Source organism: Grampus griseus (assembly GCF_964374135.1).
Source record: "Grampus griseus genome assembly, chromosome: 9".
NCBI lineage: Eukaryota > Metazoa > Chordata > Mammalia > Artiodactyla > Delphinidae > Grampus > Grampus griseus.
In genome coordinates, this window is record NC_139003.1 from 5155620 (window position 1) to 5182069 (window position 26450).

At 37.6% G+C, this 26450-nt stretch overlaps 1 protein-coding gene across 16 annotated transcripts in view; it reads left to right on the forward strand.

Annotated features, from left to right (window-relative positions):
- KMT2C (lysine methyltransferase 2C) overlaps positions 1–26450 on the forward strand; it is a 294524-nt gene that overhangs the window by 140429 nt on the left and 127645 nt on the right. For all 16 annotated transcript variants that reach the window (XR_014297239.1, XM_082662534.1, XM_082662543.1 and 13 more), the window contains exon 7: positions 20710–20872. Coding sequence is in view for 15 of the 16 variants with exons in the window: in XM_082662534.1 (XP_082518660.1) it covers positions 20710–20872 (163 nt within the window). In the remaining variant the exon portion in view is untranslated. The remainder of the gene's footprint in view (positions 1–20709; positions 20873–26450) is intronic.

The window sequence follows — 26450 nt, forward strand, 5'->3', positions numbered from 1 at the left end:
GTACAAATTGGTGTCACTGTTTTGATTATTGCAAAGGCATTAGCAATTTTACCCACCATTGTTTTTGTACCCTGTGCAAATATCAACACAGTGAAAATGGTAAATAATGTCTTATTATGAACATAGCTTTTACCTCACAGATTCCTTTACAAGATCTTAGGGACCTATTCAACCAGAGGCCTGTGGACTACTCTTTGAGAACTCCTCCAAAAAATGTTTGCACATACGTATGTGTCAGGATACATGTACGAGAATGTATGGGGTAGCAGCATTTTTTTTTTTTAAATATGATAGCTATGAACTAGAAGCAATGAAAATTTCTAGATAATTAGATTATGGTATATTCATCCAAAGACATACTATATAGCAGTGAAAATGTGTGAACTATAGCAGCAGAAATCAAATAGTTGATTCCCTCACATGTATATTGACTTGAAGCTAAGTAACAAAAGAATTTCTACAGTATATTTTTATTTAAATTCAGTTCTAAACAGAACTAAATTATATTGTTTAGAGACATAGAGATGGAGCTATAGTGAATAAGAAATCTAAAGAAAAGCAGAAGATTAATTACTACAAACCTGTGTAGCGGCTACCTATGGAGAGGGTACAAGAATAATCATTTGAATGATTTCAGTGGCAAGATTTCTTATCCTTTGTGTTGGTACACAGATGTTCTCTTGATAAGTCTTTAAATTGTAAAAATACACTGTCCTATGTGTGTGATGTTTCACAATAAAAGAAGGAAGCAAATAGGATAAAAATATATGTCCTTGAATGGGATGATACTAATGTCTGTAACTTAATCTATAAACTTAGTGCAATTTTTTGTGAGATTTAAATTTCAATGGAAAAAAAAAGAATAAAAACAGTTGGGCACATCCTTAAAGGATAATCAAGGAGAAGTAGCCCTTACAGATGTTAAAACATACTGGAAAGCTACAGTTAAACTGTGGTATTAGAGTCATGAATAATTAGATTGCTGGTATAGAATAGAAAGTCCAGAAATAGACCAAACACATAACAAAAAGTTACTCGACGGTAAAAATGTCATCTCAGATCATCGGTCCATTTTCTTACTTGTTCAGGTTGGGTAATTTCTCCATTCCATTGTTTAGCCCTTTCAGTTAATGCTTTATTTTTGTTAGTATATTTTTCAGTTCTAAACTTACCATTTGTTTCTTCATGATATCATATTTCTTTGCGAAGACTTTGTTTCTTTGCTGAAACTTTGTGATTTTTTTCATTTTCTTCAAATGTCTTCCTCATTTTTTTGTGGAAGCAGTTTTATAATGTCTACTTTAAAATATTTGACAGATGTAATTCTAACATCTGTTTCTTCTCAGTGTTCATGTCTATTTATTGTCTTTTCTCATTCCTTTTGAGGTTTTCCTGGTTCTTGTTATGGTATGACAAATTATTTTTCTATTGAATGCTTTATATTTTGAGTATTATGTTATGAAACTCTGCATTTTATTTAACCCCCCATCCCACTTCCTTCTCCTTTAGCAGATCTTACCTGAAACTGTGTTTTGGGGTAAAAAAGGGTGGCACCCCTTTGTTACTCCCCGGTGTGTGCGGAAGCTCCAGTCCTGTAATTAGCCTCCACTGACACATTGCTAGGGAGGATCCTCTAGTGAACACTGGGCAGGAGTGAAATGCAGACCCTGCTTTATGCTTTGCTGATGTCACCCTGGCTCAGAAAGTTCCTGCTCTTCACGTGGTCCCAGTGTCACTGAGGTATATGGGTGGGCATGCTACCTCTGGACAGTGGTTAAGTTCTGATTCTCCAGTGGGCATTCCCTGCCACCACCCCAGTGGGGAGGGTTAGGGGTGGGGACACCTTGTCATCATTGCCTGGGTGTTGAATTCCAGGCCCTCTGCATTTTCTCCACTGGTACTATGGAGGGAGGAGGTCTTGATCCTATTGAGTGGGTCTGCACACCCTCTGTGATACCTCACTGTCTGGGAGGGGAGCGGAGCGGAGGGGATGTCTGGGTTTTCCCTTTGGCCTTTGCTGATGGGCGTAGGACTTGGGCTTCTTCTCTGGTGTTTGGCTCCCAGAGGTTGATCATCACCTAATAGTTTTCTGTCTTGCCAGCCTGCTACTTTTCCGTTCTTTTGGTTAGAGACAGTGGGTATTTCTTGGGCTTGTTTTGTGTTTCTGGTTCCTTTAGCACCTGTTCTTATGAATGAATCAAATCTAGGGAACTTATGCTGTTTCATTCTTCAGCACCTGGGCTCTAGTTTGTCTGGCCCTTCTCTTTACCTTTTAGTGTGTTCTGGTGTTTGTCTTATGTGTCATGTCCAAGGTTTTTAGCTGTACTTAGTGTAAAATATAGGGAAAAGTGAATCTCCTCCATTTTGTCTGGAAGTGGAAAAAGTCTGCATTCATTTTTGAAGGTTTTGTGGTTTTTTGTTTTTGTTTTTTATAAATTTATTTATTTGTTTGTTTTTAGTTTTGGCTGTGTTGAGTCTTCGTTGCTGCATGGGGGCTTTCTCTAGTTGCGCTGAGCGGGGGCTTCTCTTCGTTGTGGTGCGCGGGCTTCTCATTGTGGGGGCTTCTCTTGTTGTGGAGCATGGGCTCTAGGCGTGCGGGCTTCAGTAGTTGTAGCACGTTGGCTCAGTAGCTGTGGCTTGCAGGCTCTTGAGCGCAGGCTCAGTAGTTGTGGTGCATGGGCTTAGTTGCTCCGCAGCATGTGGGATCTTCCTGGGCCAGGGCTCGAACCTGTGTCCCTTGCATTGGCAGGCAGATTCTTAACCACTGTGCCACCAGGGAAGCCCCGAAGGTTTTGTTTTGTTTCTGAATATATAGTTCTGGGTTGATGTGCTTTTCTTCTTTTCAGCATTGAAAAGATGTTCTTTCACTGTGTCCTGTCTTCCATTGTTTTTGATGAGAAGTCAGGTGTTAGTAGTATCGTTATTCCTGTGTATATAATGTTTTGATATTCTCTGGGTGCTCTCAGGACTTTGGTTTTCAGCAGTCTGAGTATGATGTGCCTAGGTGTGATTTTCTTTGTATTCTTCTTGTTTGGGGTTTGCTGAGCTTCTTAGAATTGTAAGTTGATTTTTTTCACCAAATTTGTGAAAAGTTTGACCTTCGTTTTGTATTCTTTTTTTGTCACATTTTCCCTCTCCTCTTCCTCTGCAACTCTAATTACATGCATGTTCGTGCATTTGATATTCTCAAATATTGTCATAGGTTACTGATGCTTTGTTAATTTTTCAGTAGTTTTACTTTTTGTTCCTCAGAATGGATGAACAATTTATTTTCAAGGTCACTGGCCATTTCTTCTGTTGTTTCCAATCTCTTCTTAAGCACATCCACTGAAATTTTTATTTAAATTGCTGTAACTCCTAGGTATAGAATGTCCATTGGATTTCACTTTGTAATTTTCATGTCTTTTCTGTTACTCTCCTCCTGCTCTTGACCAGCTTTTCCTGTATGTTGTGGAACATATTTCCGATAGCTGCTCTAAAGTCTTTGTTTATCTTGTCATTTTCTATTGAATATTTTTTTTCTTCATTGTGGGCCCCATTTTCCTGTTTTTTTTTCTTTCCCCATATGTCTAGGAATTTTTATTGTATACTGAACATTTTAGATGATAGGTTAATACCGGATTCTGTTACGTTATTTTGTCAGTATCAGGTTTTTTTTCTGGGAGACTTATATTATTGCTGGCCTTACATTCCAAACTACATCATCCCAGCAGTCAGTGACATCAGAAATCTCTACTCAGTTCCTTCAGCAAACAGGTCAGCTGTTGTTTTCCCTGAGCTGCTTAAGAGTCCCTCTGTGAATATACATTTCAGGGGTGTAACAACGATTTGAGAGTTTATTCAGTGCGGGGGGCTCTCTTTTCTGTGGCTTCTGCCCTTCAAGGTTTCCCCACTGGTTCCATCCTTTCGATCATTGTTGAACTTTACCTGTCTTCTCACACCAGTAAGACTGATGCTCTCTGTGTGAGGCCTAGTACCACCCTTCCCTTTCTGTGCATACTAGGAGGCCTTAGTAGAAATCCTTTTAAACACAGACCTTAGTCAGTGATGTTCTTTTCTGTCAAGAGTCAGATGTCCTGCCATTCCAGGCTTGGTTGTTCACAAGTGACTTCAATTAGGTTTTATATTTTATTGAGATTTTAGAAATTTTATTTCCAAGAGAGCAATTCTGATACTGGCCTGCCATTACCCAATAAATAAATTAAAAAAATTATTATTTCCCCTGTGTGAGAGTCATTCTTTTATTAAGGTATATCTTGTACACAATATAATTCACCCCTTCCAAGGGTACAGGTGAACATATTTTGAGAGATGTGTACAGTCATGTGTGTAACTATCATCATAGTTGAGATGCAGACCCTTTCCTTCACTGCAAGCTCCCTCATGGCCAGTGCAGGTCGTCCCCTCCCACCACTCGGGCTCCCGGCAATCACCACTAGATCTGTTCCTCTCCCTACTTTGGTTGTTTTTTGCCTTTTTTTGCCTTCTCTAGACTGGTATGCAAATGGAATCGTACAGCAATCTTTTCTGTCTGGCTTTTGTACTTAGCATAATGGTTTTGAGATTTCTTCCTGTTTGGGGGCCAGTATTTATAAAGCTGCTTGAACATTTGTGGACACGATGTTCTGCGTTGTTGCCATCACTGAATATTGTCAGTGTTTCTCTATTTCAGCCATTCCGGTTGGTGTTTAGTGGTATTTCGTTGTGGGTTTGATTTTGCATTTCTGGATGAGTAATGAAATTGAACACATCTTTAGTGAAGTGTCTGTTCAAAGCTTTTGCCCCAAAGTCCCCCTTTCTCCTGTTGATTTGTCTTTTCCTTACTTTCGAATTATAAGAGTTCTTTATATACTTGCCATAGAAGTCATTTATTAGAGGTATATTTTGCAAATATTTTTGTCTAGTCTATGACTTGTTTTCCTTTTTTAATGTTTTTTGAAAGAGTAGGGGGGTTAATTTTGATGAAGTTTGTCACTTTGTAAATTTTTTCTTTTATAGATTTTGTTCATTATGCCTTATATAAAAAATATTCAAGTTGTCCTGCATATTCCAAGGTTACCTTTAGATTGTTTATTCCTTTTATAGTTAAATTGCATGTATGATAATGAGAAGATGAGGTAAGGTTCAAGGTTCTTTATTTTCAGTGTGGATATTCATTTGTTCCAGCATCATTCTAAAAGACTGTTATTCCCTTGAATTATCTTGACTCTTGGTCAAAAATAAACCACATACACACAAAGATATAGTTTTTCAAAAACATGAATTCATATTGATATTTTAAAATTTAATCCAGTAGCTGTTTGTAACATATTTAAAAATTTTTTTATTCCCCACTCAATCTATAATTGTACCTTTTAATTTTAATTAATATTTCCTCTAACTAAAAAAGTTATTAAAAGAGAAAGAAAAGTTGTTTATTTTGTGCATCAATTTAAAAGTACTCCAGAATAACTATACTAGTATTAAACATTCAAAGCTAGTAGATCAATAATGAGATTTAATATCTTCATTGCTTTCTGCCATCATCTTTTGAGCCTTCTAGTAGTATTGAAGATACTTTGAGTTATTTGCCATGGTTAGGTAAATACTATTTTGATAACATATTCAGCTGCTACAAGCATTTTAGTTGATGGTATTAATATTTTTACTGATAGTACTTCTCTGAAAATAATTTTTTCTCATAGCTCTTACTTGTCAGTGGAGAGTAATGGAAGTCTGCTCTGTTGCTTCTCTTTGTGAGACAGGTGGAAAACACAGAAATTCCTTTCATGCCTGCTTTGCATTACTGCTTGCAACTCCCCAAGGCAAGCTCTGTTATCACTACTAACACCATAGATGAGTCTTGCCTAGTTTTGTTCTTTATATGACTCATACAATAAATACTGTTTTCTGTCTTTTTTCATACACCATCATACTTGTGAGATTCATTCAAATTATTGCTTGTAATTGTTCATTTATTCTCATTGTTGTGTCGTATTCTGTTGTGAAAGGACCATAATTTATCCACTTTTATTGGGCATTTGGGGATTTTTCAGTCTGGGACTGTTATGACTTGTATTTTGTGAACGTTCCAGTATATTTCTTTTGGTAGGCACCGAGGACTAACATTTTATGGAATTCTAATTAAAAAATGGCTACCTTCTTTTCTTATAACCTAAGTGAGAGTGATTATGTAAATGAGACAAAGTATTCATTATGTTCTTGTGTTCAGTTAGTGGAATTTGCATTAATTACCCATTTCTAACTGATTATGAACCGCTCAAATTCAGTTCCTCTTTGTGGCATTGTGAGTGTGGGCAAGGAATTTAAACTCTGTGCTTCATTTATAAAAATCAGAAGTTATGGTACCTACCTAAAATGGTGGTTGTTAGACTTAAAATAAGGTAATTTTTGTTAACTACTTGGCCTAGTTGCTCACTGCATCCTGCATGTTAAGTATATTTTATTGGCCAACTTTCTGACTTCCCTAAATTATTGGTGTTGATAAAGTGTCACTGTCTCTTTTTAAGTTGTTTTCATTTTTATGTTTTATTTTTATATATCCAGGGTACTAGAAATTTGTAATTCAAATTCCAGGTTATTAAAAAAATTTTTTTGTTATTTGATTTTCTCTAAGATGTGTGTGTGTGTTTACCATATAAAAGTCTAGGAGTTTTATGTAGTCACATTTATTCATGTTTTTATTTATGGTTAAAGCTGTTAGGGGGCTATTAGTTGGGGGCTTCTGATTTGTGTATGTTTCTATCAACTAGAGAGTTTACTGTTGCCTTGACGCAGTGAATAGAGGGCACACCTGTTGGCTCAGGAATGCTTGCTGTAGGATAGTCTCTCTGAGGTTTCGCTTCTTCATGTCCAAGATGGAGTTTAATACATTTACCCTATTTACTTCATAGTGATGAGTAAGGAAGACGTTGTATAATGTAAAAAAATTTCTTAAAGGTAACTGGGGCTTCCCTGGTGGCGCAGTGGTTGAGAGTCCGCCTGCGATGCAGGGGACGTGGGTTCGTGCCCCGGTCCGGGAAGATCCCACATGCCGCGGAGCAGCTAGGTCCATGAGCCATGGACGCTGAGCTTGCACGTCCGGAGCCAGTGCTCCGCAACGGGAGAGGCCACAACAGTGAGAGGCCCGAGTACCGCAAAAAAACCAAACCAAAACAAAGCAAAAAAAATAAGTGATTTGGCAGAGATCAAATCATGGAGGGCCTTGAAATGCTCCGTTAGCTGTTGCTGTATAAAAAATTACCATAAATTTAATGGCTTAAAATAGCACCCATTTGTAGATGAGAAGTTTGGCCAGGCTCAACCGTGCTTTTTTTTTTAGGGTTTCACAGGGTTCAAATTAAGATATCTGCCAGGCTGGGTGTTTATCCAGAGGCTCTGGCGAAGAATCTTCTTCTAAGCTCACTTGGCTCCCGAGGGCAGAATTCAGTTCCGTGCAATTGTAGGACCAAGGCTGCCATCTCTTTACTGGCCATTTGGCCTGGGGTTGCTGTCAGCTCCTAGGGGCCACTCCCTGGTTTTTGTATGTGGCTTCTTTTATCTTCAGAGACAGCAGTGTGGTCCTGAATCCTTCACTTGCTTTGAATTTCTCTGACTTCCCTTTCTGCTACCAGTTGGAGAAAAATCTTTGTTTTCAAGGAATTGTATGATTAGATTAGAATAAGCCCTGTCCCCCTTGATTAATTCAAAGTCAGTTGATTAGGAGCCTTAATCCCATCTGCAAAATCTCTTTGCCATGTCTTATGGCATAATCTCTGGCATGGTATTTCATCATATTCACAGTGTCTGGATTAGGGTGGGGCATCTTGGGGGGGCTAGGGTCAGGCGTTTTAGGAGTCTGCCTACCACAGATGCCATGTTGAGGAGTTTGGACCTGGTCCAGAGGTATCAGGGGTCCCTTAGAAAGCTTACTGTGGCAGCAGTGAGGAGGGTGGGTCAGAAAGGAAAAATTTCATTCATAGCAAAGTCCATTTTGAGTTTGTAATGTAATTTAATGGATGTTTGTATTTTTTTGTTAAGTAGAGGTTTTGATCAGAAATGTATGTTTATTAGAGTACAAAGTAGAAATAATTAACTGGACCCAAACAACAACAGATCACTCATCATGATATTCATTACTTCAGGCCAATTCATTATACAAAGTGGTTTGATAGATTGCTTTTTATTTTACTCAGTACTATTTTAGCATATCTTTCTAAAGCAAACACTGATTGTTTTGATAGAGACTTAAACACCCGAATGTCATTAATAATATCTTCCTACACACAATATTAGGGTGTGTTTTCTTCCTTAGATGGCTGATCTCATGCATTATGATTCTTACTGGCTTAGTTTTTATGTCTAGTTTTACTTACTTTTATTCTTTGGTCTTGAGTTTTGCCTGTTTTGGCTGCTGCACGCAGCATGTGGGGTCTTAGTTCCCCGACCAGGAATCAAACCCATGCCCACTGCAGGGGAAGTGTGGAGTCCTAACCACTGGACCGCCAGGGAATTCCCCTGAGTCTTGCATTTTTCAAGCTGTATTTTTTTCTTCTGAACTAAATTTGCCATATCTCAAAGATTTGGAGTCCTAAATAACCACTAGGTTGCCAGGGAATTCCCCTGAGTCTTGTATTTTTCAAGCTGTATTTTTTTTTCTTCTGAACTAAATTTGCCATATCTCAGAGATTTTGACAAGTTTCTTATTTAATCACTTCAAAAATAATATATATATTTTCATTTTGATTTAAAGAAATCTGCTAGATTGAAGGGAGTTTTCAATTTTTCTAGTGGATAGATTGAAGGGAGTTTATCTTTATATTGTGAATTTATAATTATTAATGTGTTAAGTTTAGGAAATATCTGCTTTTTAAAATATGGCCTAGGAAATACCTGAGTTTTTGAATTTGTAAGACTTTCTTAATCCCATAGATATTGTGAGTTAAAAAGAATTTTATGTACATTTGAATAGAATGTATATTTTCTGTTCTGGGAATTTGGAGATCTCTCTGTTCATGTGTAAGTTTGAATCAAACTTGACCATCATTAATAAATATCTTGATTTCTGAGAGCTGTGTTAAGTCCAGTCTATGTATTTCTGTTTGGCTTTACTTTTTTTTTGTCTTTTTAAGCATATGTTAAGTTTTTACTGTAGCATTAAAAAGTTTGTTTTTTTAACTTGAAGTCAGCTTTACTTTTATAGTCAAGAAAATTGATTAGGCATGTGAACATTAATGACTGTTTCTTCTTTTGGAATTTTCACCGTAATGTTAGATTCATTTTAATGTGAACTTATCTTTGTCCTGTTCACTGCTTCTTGGTTTGGACCCTATTTTTATGATCAATATTGCTGTACCTGCTTTCTTTCTCTCTCTCTTTCTTCCTCTCTTTCTTTCCCTCCCTCCCTCCCTCCCTCCATCCCTCCCTTCCTTCCTTCCTTCCTCTCTCTTTCTCTCTCTCTCTCTCTCTCTCTTTTTTTTTTTTTAAATATTTATTTATTTGGCTGCGCCGGCTCTTAGTTACAGCACACGGGATCTTCATTGCAGCATGTGGGCTCTTAGTTGAAGCATGTGGGATGTAGTTCCCTGACCAGGGATTGAACCCGGGCCCCCTGCATTTAGAGCCTGGAGTCTTAACCACTGGACAACTAGGGAAGTCCTACCTGCTTTCTTTTTGATAGCATTTGTTTGTTCTTTCCCCCCAGATCATTATTTGTGAATATCCTGTGCTACTGTGCCTTGTGCACACATGTGTATATATATATAGATACACATACACATATGTGTATCTATATATATACTCATACACATATGCGTATATATATAAACGTACACATATGCAAATATATACACACATACACATATGTATGTATTCATGTACATAAATAAAAGGTTTGTGTGTATTTACATCTAAAGTGTGTGTGTGCATAAAATATATTTTGCACATTTTGCAAGTTTTTTTTTTTTTTTTTTCGGTATGCGGGCCTCTCACTGTTGTGGCCTCTCCCGTTGCGGAGCACAGGCCCCGGACGCGCAGGCTCAGTGGCCATGGCTCACGGGCCCAGCCACTCCGCGGCATGTGGGATCTTCCTGGACCGGGGCACGAACCTGTGTCCCCTGCATCGGCAGGTGGACTCTCAACCACTGTGCCACCGGGAAGCCCTCAAAGAATTTTTTTGTAGACCTTGGAAGATATTGCTCTTTTTTTTTTTTTTAACATCTTTATTGGAGTATAATTGCTTTACAATGGTGTGTTAGTTTCTGCTTTATAACAAAGTGAATCAGTTATACATGTACATATGTTCCCTTATCTCTTCCTTCTTGCATCTCCCTCCGTCCCACCCTCCATATCCCACCCCTCCAGGTGGTCGCAAAGGACCGAGCAGATCTCCCTGTGCTATGTGGCTGCTATCTATTTTACATTTGGCAGTGTATATATGTCCATGCCTCTCTCTCGCTTTGTCACAGCTTACCCTTCCCCCTCCCCATGTCCTCAAGTCCATTCTCTAGGTCTGCGTCTTTATTCCTGTCCTGCCCCTAGGTTCTTCAGAACCTTTTTTTTTTTTTACGATTCCATATATATGTGTTAGCATATGGTATTTGTTTTTCTCTTTCTGACTTACTTCACTCTGTATGACAGACTCTAGGTCTATCCAACTCATTACAAATAGCTCAATGTCGTTTCTTTTTATGGCTGAATAATATTCCATTGTATATATGTGCCACATCTTCTTTATCCATTCATCTGATGATGGACACTTAGGTTGTTTTCATCTCCGGCCTATTGTAAATAGAGCTGCAATGAACATTTTGGAATATGACTCTTTTTGAATTATGGTTTTCTCAGGGTATATGCCCAGTAGTGGGATTGCTGGGTCATATGGTAGTTCTATTTGTAGTTTTTTAAGGAACCTCCATACTGGTCTCCACAGTGGCTGTATCAATTTACATTCCCACCAACACTGCAAGAGTGTTCCCTTTTCTCCACACCCTCTCCAGCATTTATTGTTTCTAGATTTTTTGATGATGGCTATTCTGACTGGTGTGAGATGATATCTCATTGTAGTTTTGATTTGCATTTCTCTAATGTTTAATGATGTTGAGCATTTTTTCATGTGTTTGTTGGCAGTCTGCATATCTTCTTTAGAGAAATGTCTGTTTAGGTCTTCTGCCCATTTATGGATTGGGTTGTTTGTTTTTTTGTTATTGAGCTGCATGTGCTGCTTATAAATTTTGGAGATAAATCCTTTGTCAGTTGCTTCATTTGCAAATATTTTCTCCCATTCTGAGCGTTGTCTTTTGGTCTTGTTTATGGTTTCCTTTGCTGTGCAAAAGCTTTGAAGTTTCATTAGGTCCCATTTATTTTTGTTTTTATTTCCATTTCTCTAGGAGGAGGGTCAAAAAGGATCTTGCTGTGATTTATGTCATAGAGTGTTCTGCCTATGTTTTCCTCTAAGAGTTTGATAGTTTCTGTCCTTACATTTAGGCCTTTAATCCATTTTGAGCTTATTTTTCTGTATGGTGTTAGGGAGTGATCTATTCTCATACTTTTACATGTACCTGTCCAGTTTTTCCAGCACCACTTACTGAAGAGGGTGTCCTTTCTCCACTGTACATTCCTCCCTCCTTTATCAAAGATAAGGTGACCATATGTGCGTGGGTTCATCCCTGTGCTTTCTATCCTGTTCCATTGATCTACCTTTCTCTTTTGGTGCCAGTGCCATACTGTCTTGATTACTGTAGCTTTGTAGTATAGTCTGAAGTCAGGGAGCCTGATTCCTCCAGCTCCGTTTTTCGTTCTCAAGATTGCTTTGGCTATTCGGGGTCTTTTGTGTTTCCATACAAATTGTGAAATTTTTTGTTCTAGTTCTGTGAAAAATGCCAGTGGTAGTTTGATAGGGATTGCATTGAATCTGTAGATTGCTTTGGGTAGTAGAGTCACTTTCACAATGTTGATTCTTCCAATCCAAGAACATGGTATATCTCTCCATCTGTTTGTATCATCTTTAATTTCTTTCATCAGTGTCTTATAATTTTCTGCATACAGGTCTTTTGTCTCCTTAGGTAGGTTTATTCCTAGATATTTTATTCTTTTTATTGCAATGGTAAATGGGAGTGTTTTCTTGATTTCACTTTCAGATTTTTCATCATTAGTGTATAGGAATGCCAGAGATTTCTGTGCATTAATTTTGTATCCTGCTACTTTAACAGATTCATTGATTAGTTCTAGTAGTTTTCTGGTAGCATCTTTAGGATTCTCTATGTATAGTATCATGTCATCTGCAAACAGTGACAGCTTTACTTCTTCTTTTCCAATTTGGATTCCTTTTATTTCCTTTTCTTCTCTGATTGCTGTGGCTAAAACTTCCAAAACTATGTTGAATAAGAGTGGTGAGAGTGGGCAACCTTGTCTAGTTCCTGATCTTACTGGAAATGCTTTCAGTTTTTCACCATTGAGGACGATGTTTGCTGTGGGTTTGCCATATATGGCCTTTATTATGTTGAGGAAAGTTCCCTCTATGCCTACTTTCTGGAGGGTTTTTATCATAAATGGATATTGAATTTTGTCGAAAGCTTTCTCTGCATCTATTGAGATGATCATATTGTTTTTCTCCTTCAGTTTGTTAATATGGTGTATCACGCTGATTGATTTGCGTATATTGAAGAATCCTTGCATTCCTGGAATAAACCCCACTTGATCATGGCCTATGATCCTTTTAATGTGCTGTTGGATTCTGTTTGCTAGTCTTTTGTTGAGGATTTTTGCATCTATGTTCATCAGTGATATTGGCCTGTAGTTTTCTTTCTTTGTGACATCCTTGTCTGGTTTTGGTATCAAGGTGATGGTGGCCTCGTAGAATGAATTTGGGAGTGTTCCTCCCTCTGCTATATTTTGGAAGAGTTTGAGAAGGATAGGTGTTAGCTCTTCTCTAAATGTTTGATAGAATTCCCCTGTGAAGCCATCTGGTCCTGGGCTTTTGTTTGTTGGAAGATTTTTAATCAGAGTTTCAATTTCAGTGCTTGTGATTGGTCTGTTCATAGTTTCTATTTCTTCCTGATTCAGTCTTGGCAGGTTGTGCATTTCTAAGAATTTGTCCATTTCTTCCAGGTTGTCCATTTTATTGGCATAGAGTTGCTTGTAGTAATCTCTCATGATCTTTTGTATTTCTGCAGTGTCAGTTGTTACTTCTCCTTTTTCATTTCTAATTCTATTGATTTGAGTCTTCTCCCTTTTTTTCTTGATGAGTCTGGCTAATGGTTTATCAATTTTGTTTATCTTCTCAAAGAATCAGCTTTTAGTTTTATTGATCTTTGCTATCGTTTCCTTCATTTCTTTTTCATTTATTTCTGATCTGATCTTTATGATTTCTTTCCTTCTGCTAACTTCGGGGGTTTTTTTTTTCTTCCTTCTCTAATTGCTTTAGGTGCAAGATTAGGTTGTTTATTCGAGATGTTTCCTGTTTCTTAAGGTAGGCTTGTATTGCTATAAACTTCCCTCTTAGAACGGCTTTTGCTGCATCCCATAGGTTTTGGGTCGTCGTGTCTCCATTGTCATTTGTTTCTAGGTATTTTTTGGTTTCTTCAGTGATCACTTCATTATTAAGTAGTGTATTGTTTAGCCTCCATGTGTTTGTATTTTTTACAGATATTTTCCTGTAATTGATATCTAGTCTCATAGCGTTGTGGTCGGAAAAGATACTTGATACAATTTCTTTTTTTTTTTTTTTTTAAACATCTTTATTGGGGTATAATTGCTTGATACAGTTTCAATTCATTTAAATTTACCAAGGCTTGATTTGTGACCCAGGATATGATCTATCCTGGAGAATGTTCCATGAGCACTTGAGAAGAATGTGTATTCTGTTGTTTTTGGATGGAATGTCCTATAAATATCAATTAAGTCCATCTTGTTTAATGTATCATTTAAAGCTTGTGTTTCCTTATTTATTTTCATTTTGGATGATCTGTCCATTGGTGAAAGTGGGGTGTTAAAGTCCCCTACTATGAATGTGTTACTGTTGATTTCCCCTTTTATTGCTGTTAGTATTTGCCTTATGTATTGAGGTGCTCCTATGTTGGGTACATAAATATTTACAATTGTTATATCTTCTTCTTGGATCGATCCCATGATCACTATGTAGTGTCCTTCTTTGTCTCTTCTAATAGTCTTTATTTTAAAGTCTATTTTATCTGATATGAGAATTGCTACTCCAGCTTTCTTTTGGTTTCCATTTGCATGAAATAGCTCTTTCCATCCCCTTACTTTCAGTCTGTGAAGTGGGTCTCTTGTAGACAGCAAATATATGGGTCTTGTTTTTGTATCCATTCGGCTAATCTGTGTCTTTTGGTGGGAGCATTTAGTCCATTTACATTTAAGGTAATTATCGATATGTATATTCCTATTCCCATTTTCTTAATTGTTTTGGGTTCATTATTGTAGGTCTTTTTCTTCTCTTGTGTTTCTTGCCTAGAGAAGTTCCTTTAGCAGTTGTTGTAAAGCTGGTTTGGTGGTGCAGAACTCTCTCAGCTTTTGCTTGTCTGTAAAGGTTTTAATTTCTCCATCAAATCTGAATGAGATGCTTGCTGGCTAGAGTAATCTTGGTTGCAGGTTTTTCTCCTTCATCACTTTAAATATGTCCTGCCAGTCCCTTCTGGCTTGCAGAGTTTCTGCTGAGAGATCAGCTGTTAACCTTATGGGGATTCCCTTGTGTGTTATTTTTCCCTTGCTGCTTTTAATATGTTTTCTGTGTATTTAATTTTTGACAGTTTGATTAATATGTGTCTTGGTGTATTTCTCCTTGGATTTATCCTATATGGGACTCTCTGTGCTTCCTGGACTTGATTAACTATTTCCTTTCCCATATTAGGGAAGTTTTCAACTATAATCTCTTCAAATATTTTCTCAGTCCGTTTCTTTTGCTCTTCTTCTTCTGGGACCCTTATAATTCGAATATTGGTGCGTTTAATGTTGTCCCAGAGGTCCCTGAGACTGTCCTCAGTTCTTTTCATTCTTTTTTCTTTTTTCTTTATTCTGTTCTGCAGTAGTTATTTCCATTATTTTATCTTCCAGGTAATTTATCTGTTCTTCTGCCTCAGTTATTCTGCTATTGATCCCATCTAGAGTATTTTTCATTTCATTTATTGTGGTGTTCATCGTTGTTTGTTTCATCTTTAGTTCTTCTAGGTCCTTGTTAAATGTCTCTTGCATTTTGTCTATTCTATTTCCAAGATTTTGGATCATCTTTACTATCATTCCGAATTCTTTTTCAGGTAGACTGCCTATTTCCTCTTCATTTGTTAGGTCTGGTGCATTTTTATCTTGCTCCTTCATCTCTTGTGTGTTTTTCTGTCTTCTCATTTTGCTTATCTTACTGTGTTTGGGGTCTCCTTTTTGCAGGCTGCCGGTTCGTAGTTCCCGTTGTTTTTGGTGTCTGTCCCCAGTGGCTAAGGTTGGTTCAGTGGGTTGTGTAGGCTTCCTGTTGGAGGGGACTAGTGCCTGTGTTCTGGTGGATGAGGCTGGATCTTGTCTTTCTGGTGGGCATGTCCACGTCTGGTGGTGTGTCTTGGGGTGTCTGTGGACTTATTATGATTTTAGGCAGCCTCTCTGCTAATGGGTGCTGTTGTGTTCCTGTCTTGCTAGTTGTTTGGCATAGGATGTCCAGCACTGTAGCTTGCTGGTCATTGAGTGAAGCTGAGTGCTGGTGCTGAGGTGGAGATCTCTGGGAGATTTTCGCCATTTGATATTATGTGGAGCTGGGACGTCTCTTGTGGACCAGTGTCCTGAAGTTGGCTCTCCCACCTCAGAGGCACAGCGCTGACTCCTGGCTGCAGCACCAAGAGCCTTTCATCCACATGGCTCAGAATAAAAGGGAGAAAAAGTAGAAAGAAAGAATTAGTAGAAGAAATAAAGAAAAAGAATGAAAGAAAGAAAGGAGGGAGGGAGGAAGGAAAAAAAGAAAGGAAGAAGGTAAAGTAAAATAAAATAAGAAAATAAAGTTATTAAAATAAAAAATAATTATTAAAAAGAAAAAAACCGGATTGAACCCTAGGACCAATGGTGGAAAGAAAGCTATACAGACAAAATCTCACACAGAAGCATACACATACACACTCACAAAAAGAGGAAAAAGGGGAAAAATCATAAATCTTGCTCTCAAAGTCCACCTCCTCAATTTGGGATGGTTCGTTGTCTATTCAGGTATTCCACAGATGCAGGTACATCAAGTTGATTGTGGAGCTTTAATCCGCTGCCACTGAGGCTGCTGGGAGAGATTTCCCTTTCTCTTCTTTGTTTGCACAGCTCCTGGGACTCAGTTTTGGATTTGGCCCTGCCTCTGCGTGTAGGTGGCCAGAGGGCGTTTGTTCTTCGCTCAGACAGGACAGGGTTAAAGGAGCCGCTGATTCAGGGGCTCTGGCTCACTTAGGCTGGGGGGAGGGAGGGGCACGGCGTGCGGGGCGGGCCTGCGGCGGCAGAGGCCGGTGTGACGTTGCACCAGCCTGAGGTGTACCGTGCGTTCTCCCGGGGAAGTTGTTGCTGAATCCCGGGACCCTGGCAGTTTCGGGCTGCACAGGCTCCCCGGAAGGGGTGTGTGGAGAGTGACCTGTGCTCGCACACAGGCTTCTTGGTGGCAGCAGCAGCAGCGTTAGCGTCTCATGCCCGTCTCTGGGGTCCGCGTTGTTAGCCGCGTCTCGCGCCCGTTTCTGGAGCTCCTTTAAGCAGCGCTCTTAATCCTCTCTCCTCGCGCACCAGGAAACAGAGGTAAGAAAAAGTTTCCTGCTTCTTCGGCAGCTCCAGACTTTTCCCCGGACTCCCTCCCGGACTCCCTCCCGGCTAGCCGTGGTGCACTAACCCCCTGCAGGCTGTGTTCACACTGCCAACCCCAGTCCTCTCCCTGCGCTCCGACCGAAGCCCGAGCCTCAGCTCCCAGCCCCGCCCGCCCCGGCAGGGGAGCAGACAAGCCTCTCGGGCTGGTGAGTGCCGGTGTGCCCTGATCCTCTGTGCGGGAATCTCTCCGCTTCGCCCCCCGCACCCCTGTGGCTGCCCTCTCCTCCGCGGCTTCGAAGCTCTCCCCCTCCGCCACCCGCAGTCTCGGCCTGTGAAGGGGCTTCTAGTGTGTGGAAACCTTTCCTCCTTCACAGCTCTCTCCCAGAGGTGCAGGTCCCGTCCCTATCCTTTCGTCTCTGTCTTTCCTTTTTTGTTTTGCCCTACCCAGGTACGTGGGGGGAGTGTCTTGCCTTTTGGGAGGTCTGAGGTCTTCTGCCAGCGTTCAGTAGGTGTTCTGTAGGAGTTGTTCCACGTGTTGATGTATTTCTGGTGTATCTGTGGGGAGGAAGGTGATCTCCGTGTCTTACTCTTCCGCCATCTTCCCGGAAGCCGCTCTTTTTTGTTTTTACATTTAATATTGCCAATGAAAAGCAATTCCCGTTTCTCCTATCTTTGTAAATGACCCCTTTTCTTTTTGGTGGGGCTACTAGAATTTTTCATTTATCCTTGTTATCTTTGCCCATGTTTCTAGGTGTAAGACATTTTAATCTGAAGCTGGTGTTTTCTGTTTGGGTGGGTGTTTTTGTAGTGAAACAGATATCAATAGAACAGAAAGAAAAAGACTCTTGTCTTTCAGTTTCCTCATCTATTAAATGGAAATTATGCTTAATAAATGTTACCTTTTATTATTAGATATTTTCATAAATTTTCTTTCTAATTTCTCTGCTTATAATCCTTCTATTTTCTCTCCTTCTAGTACTCTTTCTAAACAGACATTGGACCTTCCTGATAGTTTCTCATGCCATTTTATTTTTTCTCTTACTTGCTATCTTCATTCGTTATTACAGCATTATGGGAGAATCCTAACAGACTAATAAGAAAAGTTTGGTAAAGGTTAAAAACAGCCTGGTGTGTAGAAAATTAATATTTGATATTTCTTACAGCACTTAGCCAATTGCAGTAGTTGATATAGAATAAATACTTGATAATTAATTGAACAAGCTTTGGAATATCCTGAAACTTATTGTTACTGTTTCATAACTCATCTTGAACCTTAATCTCTGAAATTTTGTTGATTCTGTTTTGTATTATAAACTTATTTTGCGAGAGCTTTCCAAGTTTTGGAAGTTCCTCAGACTCTTTCTTACAGGTGGCAATGTGAACTCTCATTGAGAGTTTTTTCTTGGATGTGTTCTTGGACTAATGTCAAAAGATATTTAACACTTTTCTTTTTATCTTTCCCTCTCCTTCTCTTCTTTTTAATGGTTAAAAAAGTATAAAAATTATTTAGGGGTTTTTAATATTGAGTCAAATTGTTTAGTTGATAAGAGCTTTTTATCTTACCTTCCTCTCACGAAATGTTAATTAGCTTTGTAATTGTTACTTAGCTTGTAATTTGTTTTGATTTGTGACTTGTGGTGTATGAGGGTGCTGATGTTAGACAAGTTTCCTGTAGAAATTTATTCTTTGACATTTTCTACAATTTTATAAATGCTTTTTATTGGTTCAAAAAGATACATTCCAGCCTGTATAGATAGTATATGTTTTCTTTCAATGCCAAATGTCTTTCATTAGCTATGTAGTTATAACAGATGGGTTTGAAGCGTTCACTTAAATGCAGTTAGTATTTTATTTCCCTTTATTCCCTAATCTCTTTACATGTTACTGTAAATTAGTATGTTGGATACATTCCAGGACTTCTCATAGTAGTTTAGCTAATGTCATGTAATATTTTCCATTGCAAATATGATTAAGAGAACATGTTGATGTTTCAAAAATGATATAGACAGTGAGAAAAGGATCAAGTTAAATTCTTTTATTTCCTTATTATACACTTAAAAGTCATTTTATTTTATTTGTCAAAATTACTTTTAGAGCAAAAGGCTTCTGTACAACTTGCCATATGCTATAAAAGTAATGGAGATTGTAGATTTTAACAGTGTAGCAGAAATTATTTTGCGATGTTAATTAGTTAATAATAAAAACTTTTCAGTGGTTGATTGGACATATAAATGTACTTTCTTCCCGCAACATTACCTTGACCTTCCCAGTATTGACTCAAGGATACTCAGACTACCTAGATATTATACATGTCTTTAATTCTGGGTTCTGTTAATACAGTAAACATATTTGGATACCATAGGAGGTTGTGACATAAATATATTGTTTGGAAAAAGCTGATTATTATGCTTTATCAGTGAAGATAAAGAAGGCTTTATTTCTTTTCTTCAGTTTTTGTTAATGCAGTAATAATACCTTTGAGTACAAAAAGACAACTGAAATGTGTGTTAGTGTGTGAACTTGTGGACAGTATATAAAATTAAAATGTCAAAGATATAGCTAGTGTTTATGAGTTACTTAGAAACTACAGTGGTCTTGTTGCCTGCAGCCAAAATGTGTAGAAGACACACCAAGAGACGCTTAACTTTCTTATATTGGTTCCGTGCAGGGGACCGATGGTTATGAGGAGGCGTTGATGGCATGTGATACCTTATGTAGATTTACGTGCAAGACATTGAAATTATTTACAATTTACAAACTATTGTATTATCTAATTGACTAGCAGAAGATGGAATCAGTATATTAGCACGTGAAGATGTTCATAGTAATGTTAGCAACTCTATTACCTGAGCCTCGGTTTTACCACGTGCCGTCCCACTTGGCTTCAGTTAGTTCAGCTCTGCTAGTCATGAGCCACACCTACAGTAAGATTACCAGAAGTGAAGTCCAGTTAATATATATAAATATGAACACCAGTTTATTAGGGCCTTTCTATGTCAAACAGGATTCATGGCACTAAGAATACAAAGTTAGTACAACCCGATTCCTCTACTCAAAGATCTTGGATGAAAAAAGAGCGATAAGTAATTACCATGCAGTAGCATAAATGCTAAAACAGAAGTATATTCAAGAAGGGCAGCTAGGCCTCTCCTACACACAGAGAGAGATTTTGTACGTTATGATGCCCCAAGTGGGCTTGGGCGGATGAGGACGTTTATTAATCTTTCTTAGGGAAAGAATTACTCTTAGATAATTCATACTGACTTCTTACACATTTCAGGTGCGCCAAACTTCCCCTGCTGTTCGTTTGAGACTTTATTTCTTTGATTTTACCACTTGCAAGAGATAGAGGCAGATTGGAATGGGGGAAGGAGAAAGTCAGATGACTTAATTTTTCTTCACGTGCCCAGCATTTTAAAGAAACTTGAAACTAACTGCTACAATGAAGTGTGTAGATTTGTATGTGTGCCTTTAACCATGTAGTTGCCACTCATTAACTTATTCTGTGATTGACTAGTTTACTTCATGTTGATTTTTAGGCAGGGTGAAAATAGTAAGAGGTTTTGGAAATAATATATATATGTTTTATCTGTTTATTAATGGGATTTAATCACCTGTTAAAAATAATCCCCAACTAGAAACCTGCCCTTTTAACCATATTATTAGTTTTTTAAAAATGCTAGTTGTATTGACAAAGTCAATAGAAAAAAAAAAAGTGAAATGCTAACTTTCTAAACTTGAATGGAAGGATGAATATGTATTCATCCTTGGATGAATATTTACCAAGCACTGAACGGAGAACTTAGATTTTATCATTTTAACTGATCCTTTATTTAGTGCTCTGCAGGCTTCAAATTGTTTTACTAGTAATGTACAAAGACTTTTGAATATCTTCGTAGCCCCACCTTTGAGTGTTGCTTTTCCAGGTTTTATAAGGATATTTCTTTATCCTTTGCTCCCTTCCAGCGATGTGCATTTTGTAAGCACCTTGGAGCCACTATCAAATGCTGTGAAGAGAAATGTGCCCAGATGTACCATTATCCTTGTGCTGCTGGAGCCGGCACCTTTCAGGATTTCAGTCACTTCTTCCTTCTTTGTCCAGAGCACATTGACCAAGCTCCTGAAAGATGTAAGTTTACTACAGATATATTTAAAAACATTTATCAGTGTATTTACTTAAAATAACAAATGTTTAAGTTCCCTAAGTGTTATTCTACTTGTGGTAAAAGGCAACATTACATAATCTTGATAATCTGAGAGATCTTCACAAGAGATCCTTGGGTGGGGTGAGGGGGCAGGGGGAGGAATCTGTTACCAACAATATCATTGAAGTTATATCCAGAGAGTTATTTCCTCAAAAATTCAAAGATAGTTTGCATGTTTTTTATTCTTATTTAAAAAATTTAACTACTGTAGAAAGGTAAACTTGCTGAGTATATGGTATTTTAATATGTACTATGAAAGTAGGTCATTTAAAAAATTAAACAGTGTATTTAATTCAGTGTCTTTTACACTAAAAAGACTACCCAGTTGGAGATTTAGAAGATGGTTCATTCAGATGTTATTTCAGGATGTATGTTGATAGGATCACCAAACACTTGAAAATCTTGGAAAATGTCCTAGTAGTCATAATAGAAATCTCGTTAATGCTTCTTCTTGATTCATCTGTCTTGGTTATAATTATCTATAATCCTCAGTTGTCTTTTTTTTTTTTCTTTTCCAAACAGTATTTTATAATTAGGTGAAAAGGTTTAAGTGTTTGAAATTTATGTTATACAGAAACTTATAACTCTTTCCTATCCTTATTAAATAGAGATCTTACTTTTTTCCTAGTATATGGATTTCCAATGAGCATGCATGATTTGAGATCTTTTTTCCCTAGTAAATTGAATTTCCAATCTGCTTGTGAAATCTCTTTGATGCCTTCTTTATTCAGTCTTTTTTTATGTCATCTCTTAGTTACCTAATTGTTAGCTTTTACCTGTATTCTTAGCAATGTCAGTAAAGGCTTTTTTCCTATCTTTTCCAGCTTTGTGAAACATAAATATAGCTACTTCAGGCTTAAAGTAATCTCAAACACAGATTTCATAATCATCATTTTTCTCTGTTCAGTACCATGATTTTATCTTTAGTTAAAGTTATTTTGTGTCTACATGTATAATCATGTTGTCCTTAATCACTATACAGACGTAAATTATAGGTAAGGCAAACTGAAATGTCACATTGTATTTAGGCTAATAAGGGATTTAAAGTTTTAAAAATGCTTTGGATTACACACTGTTAAATCTGGGAGAAGAAGACAACACTCATGCACAGCTACTGTAATGGGTGTTATTTATTTTAAGGCCTCATATAGTGAATTCCTTCACTAAGTACACAGACTGTGATGTGAATCATCAGAGCTGATTGTATTCTGGGTGGTATAACACACTTTTCCAATTGAATAAAACAACTGTGGGTGTGTTTAACAATTTAAATTTTATTCAGCCTTTTGTATGTGGTCGTGATTTAGACCTCAGTAAACAACATGCAAACTTTTCTATGACTATGTTTCTAATGTGAGAAATTCTATTACTTATTGGCAGTACTACTTTCTTTTGCAGACTCTGTTCACATAATGTATATGATTTATATACATTTATTTGTTAGGGATCATAAATTGTTTTATAAAATAATGAAGTGTAAGAACTGAGGTGAGATGATTTGTTACCATTTATCATGAATATAGTGAAAGGTTCATGCTGGCAACATAAAGCTAAAAGATACACTGAAATTACTGGTACCTTGCCTTGTTCCAAAGTAGACTTACGGAGACTTACACAAATACATGAACAGTAGGATAAAGTAAGACTAAAAATAAGGAAGAAAATTTGGCCAGTGGGAAGGGAAAATAAGGATAGGATAAATGGGAGGGTAATACGGTGAGGCTGATACCCAAAATAAATGTGTATTTCCCAGGCCTATGCCACAAATCTGGCTCCAGAGCTTTCCAGCAGTCAGCATGAAGAAGGGCATATGAACAGTTGCCTGATTTGTAGTAATAATAATTCACTTGATACTGACACTGTATGTACACTATATATGGTAGTGAGAAACTGTCTTCAAGTAGCTGTCTTGCAGTATAAACAACAAACCCCACAGGGCAATTTCTTATAACAGCCCTTAAAATAAGTCAGTGGTATAAAACCAAAGCCCAGTTGAATAAATTCTATTCCCTGGGGATCCTAAACAATGCAGTCTAAATACCCAGCTTCCTGAGCATCTGTTTTAATCCAAGGATGTAGAGAGTACTGCAGATAGACTATATTGCAGTAATATACAAGACTACGTAATAGTCTTATAAAATCTTTCATTTGTATATTTAGCTGTTCTAATTGTATGTCATAGCACAAAGCACTTTTTATGTTTTAAAAATGGGGATATCTTAAATGACAGTGTTATTATGAAGGTTAAATGACAATGAAAATCATGTAGCATTGTACCATATATTATGAATTGCTGTACTGAAAGGTAGTTATTTTAGCTCTTATCTAAGTAATGTGTTTGCATTGAGTATAATACTTGATGCTACTGGCTAAGAACAGAGCGGTATGCTGTGATAGTTACCTGAGTTAGGAGTAAGATTGACATCTTTTTATGAAAGTTGAAAAATCTAACAAAAACATGGACCTCATTAGAAAAAAACATCCCAGCAAAAAGAGCGCATCTGTGAGCACGACCAGCATTTTCATCAGAAAACAATTTTGGGGTGCTTTGTCTTCGAAAAATGCCAGTCATGGCTCTAACCTTATTTTCACGACGATGCAAGTATACACTAACCTTGCCTGGAAACTTTACGCTAAATATCCATCTAAGGGACATAGCCACATATACTTCCTGAGTAGTATTTTCCCTCTCATGGAAGGCTGAATGGCAGAAAGCCAGCCATGCAAGGTCAGAGGAAAGAACATTCCAGGCTGAGCGAACAACTACTGCGCAGGCCTTGAGGCAGGAGCATGGCGTGATTGTGGAATAGACAGCTAGTCACTGTGTCTGGAACTTAGTGTCTGCCAGGTGGGTAGTAGAGACCACATCAAGGCGAACAAAGACTAGATCATGTAGGCCTTGTAAACAAGGGAAGGGGTTTGGATTTTATTCTGTCTTCAGTGAGAAGCCTTTGCAAGATTTAAACCTGGGAATGCTACATCTCTTAATCCACTCCCCCTCCCCCAGCGTATTTACTTTCATCACTCAGCTTTTTCTTCCTTTACTTCATTTAAACTTTTAACTCCTACCTCATTTTCTTAGTTGTCTGGTCTCTCTTGACACCAAGTCCTGCTACTTTTCTGTTACCTTAAATTCTGTCAGCCCCCTGACCTTTCTTTCTTACCTACCTGCCTAGCCTGTGGGCCAGCCTCTCTGGACAACATCCATGATTTACTTCTTCTTTCTAGAGATTCCATTTTGATAGGCAAATCACCTTGCAGAGTGGCCTGCCAGCGATGGTCACGGAAGTTGTAATGTCGATGGAAGTTACAAAGCTATGCTGATTTAGTCCTTTTAAAATTCACTGATAATAATCTGACTTGAGACTGTGCTCTTCACCTGGTTCTCTTCTTATGTGCTGTCTAGCCTTTCTTAAGCAGTAGTCTCACCTTCCAAATTGACCATGTTTAAGGATCTATGATAAGCTTCCATCTAATTTAAGCTCCATGTTTTTGCCTTTTCCTCCATTTCTTCTCGTCACAGCTGTCACTTAGGAAGAAGTGACCTGTCCAAAGCTTATTCTCTGTTTCTGCTGCTCTTTTCTTGCTTTCCCTACATCATTTAGCTTCTTCCTGCTATGCCTGTGCTGGCACTTTTCCTTTGCACTTTTATTCTTCACCTTCTTTGCCCTTCCAGTGGGCATCAATATTGATTAGTAGTAAAGAATATGATCTTTGGAGCCAAATTAACCTGGATTTTACTCCTGTCCTCTCTTAAATTGTCTTTATCTTTAGTCTTTCACTCAATCTATTTTGCTTTCCCTACTGCTTAAAGAAAATTTTCACTTAGTCGTTTGATTATTGCTTCAAGCTTAACGCCCCTTTGGCTTTCAGACATATATGTATGTATATGTACATATACTTATGTCTGACATGACACTTAAGCCATCCAGTAATGTCATCTTCTTAATGCATGCCCTCCAAAAGGCTGTTTTAGTATTTCTACATATTTCTGTATGTTCGCCCAGATGAGAAAAATGGTTGGGACCAAGTTTTTTCTATTATTATTTTTATATAATGCATAGTAAATGTTTTTGGACTGAATATATCACATGGATTTTTTTTTGCCCAATTTATTAAATGATGCATACTAATCATACAACATGACAGTATTGTCATCAAGGAATTGGTGGAAACTGTCATAGAATAAAAAGTAATCTCTGCTATAGTGATACACAGAGTTACCTTGTTGCAGAATGAGCTTTGCTGTATAAAACAGTGCTGTGCAATAGAAATGTGATGTGAGCAATATATGTAATTTTAATTTTTCTAGTGGTCATGTTAAAATTTTTTATTTGAAATTAATTTTAAAAATACATACTTAACCCAATATATCCAAAATGTTAATATTTCAACTTGTAATTAATAAAATTTTTGAGATAGTGACATTAATATTTTTTTCCTATTAAGTCTTTGGAATTCGGAGTGTGTTTTATATGTATAGCACATCTCAATTTGGACTAATCACATTTCCATTGCGCAATAGCTACATGTGACTAGTAGCTACCATGGCAAGTTGAAGTGGCAGAGTAGCAAACTCTAGAAAGTTTCACAGAAGTATTTAGATAGTGTTCCTGGCAAATTACAATAGAAAGATGTAATCTGATAGAGTCCAGTACTTGCCCCAGTTTCTGTAAGTTTTGAGGGTAGGCAAAAATCAAAGATTAGTTTTTAAATGTACTTAGCTTGAATGAGTAAATATGGAACTCTCTTTTAGTATTAAGAAAACTACTTTGCTCTGTTTTTCCATTTTTATTTAAAAAAATGAACTAATACATGTAATTTCATTTTTAGAATTAATGCTTTCTTCTAAATGCCTGTCATTTAAAGAGCCACTTAAAAATGATTTTAGAAGCAACTCCTTTGCTTAAAATATAAGAATTGATTTGTGCTAGGCAACTGAGGATATGAAGTTGAAAAAGACAAGGTTACTACCCTTCAAGGGTTCACGGTATTGTGTTATAATTAATTGATGATTTAACAGTTTCTTCTAAGCATATGGGGAAAGGAATAATCAACAACTAAATGGGCATTTAGGTGTGGTAACATTAGATAGTCAGGGTTTATGTCTGAGCAAGAGTTTTAAAGGCCTCTTTGGAATGGGCTAGTGGCACAACAAAGGAACAAAATTACAGGCAGAAGGAACAGAATGTGTACAAGTACACAAAGGTTGAGCAGTCTGTTGTGTTAACGTGCACAGCAGACCGCTTGATCTGACCAGGAAATAGTGAATGTTCTGAGATTCAGTTGGAAAAGGAGATAATCCCCCCCCACTCCTTTTTTTGCCTCAAACTAGAAATTTTTTATTTTTTTATTTTAAGGCAAGAAAGGAGGTGTTGATAAAGTTGTAATTTGCGCAGGGCGTAACACTTAGAAAATTGCTCTGGATCTTTAGCTGATTTAGGGAGGAGGTCAGAGCCCTAAGCCAGCATTCCATTCAGAAGATAACTGCAGTGACCAAGA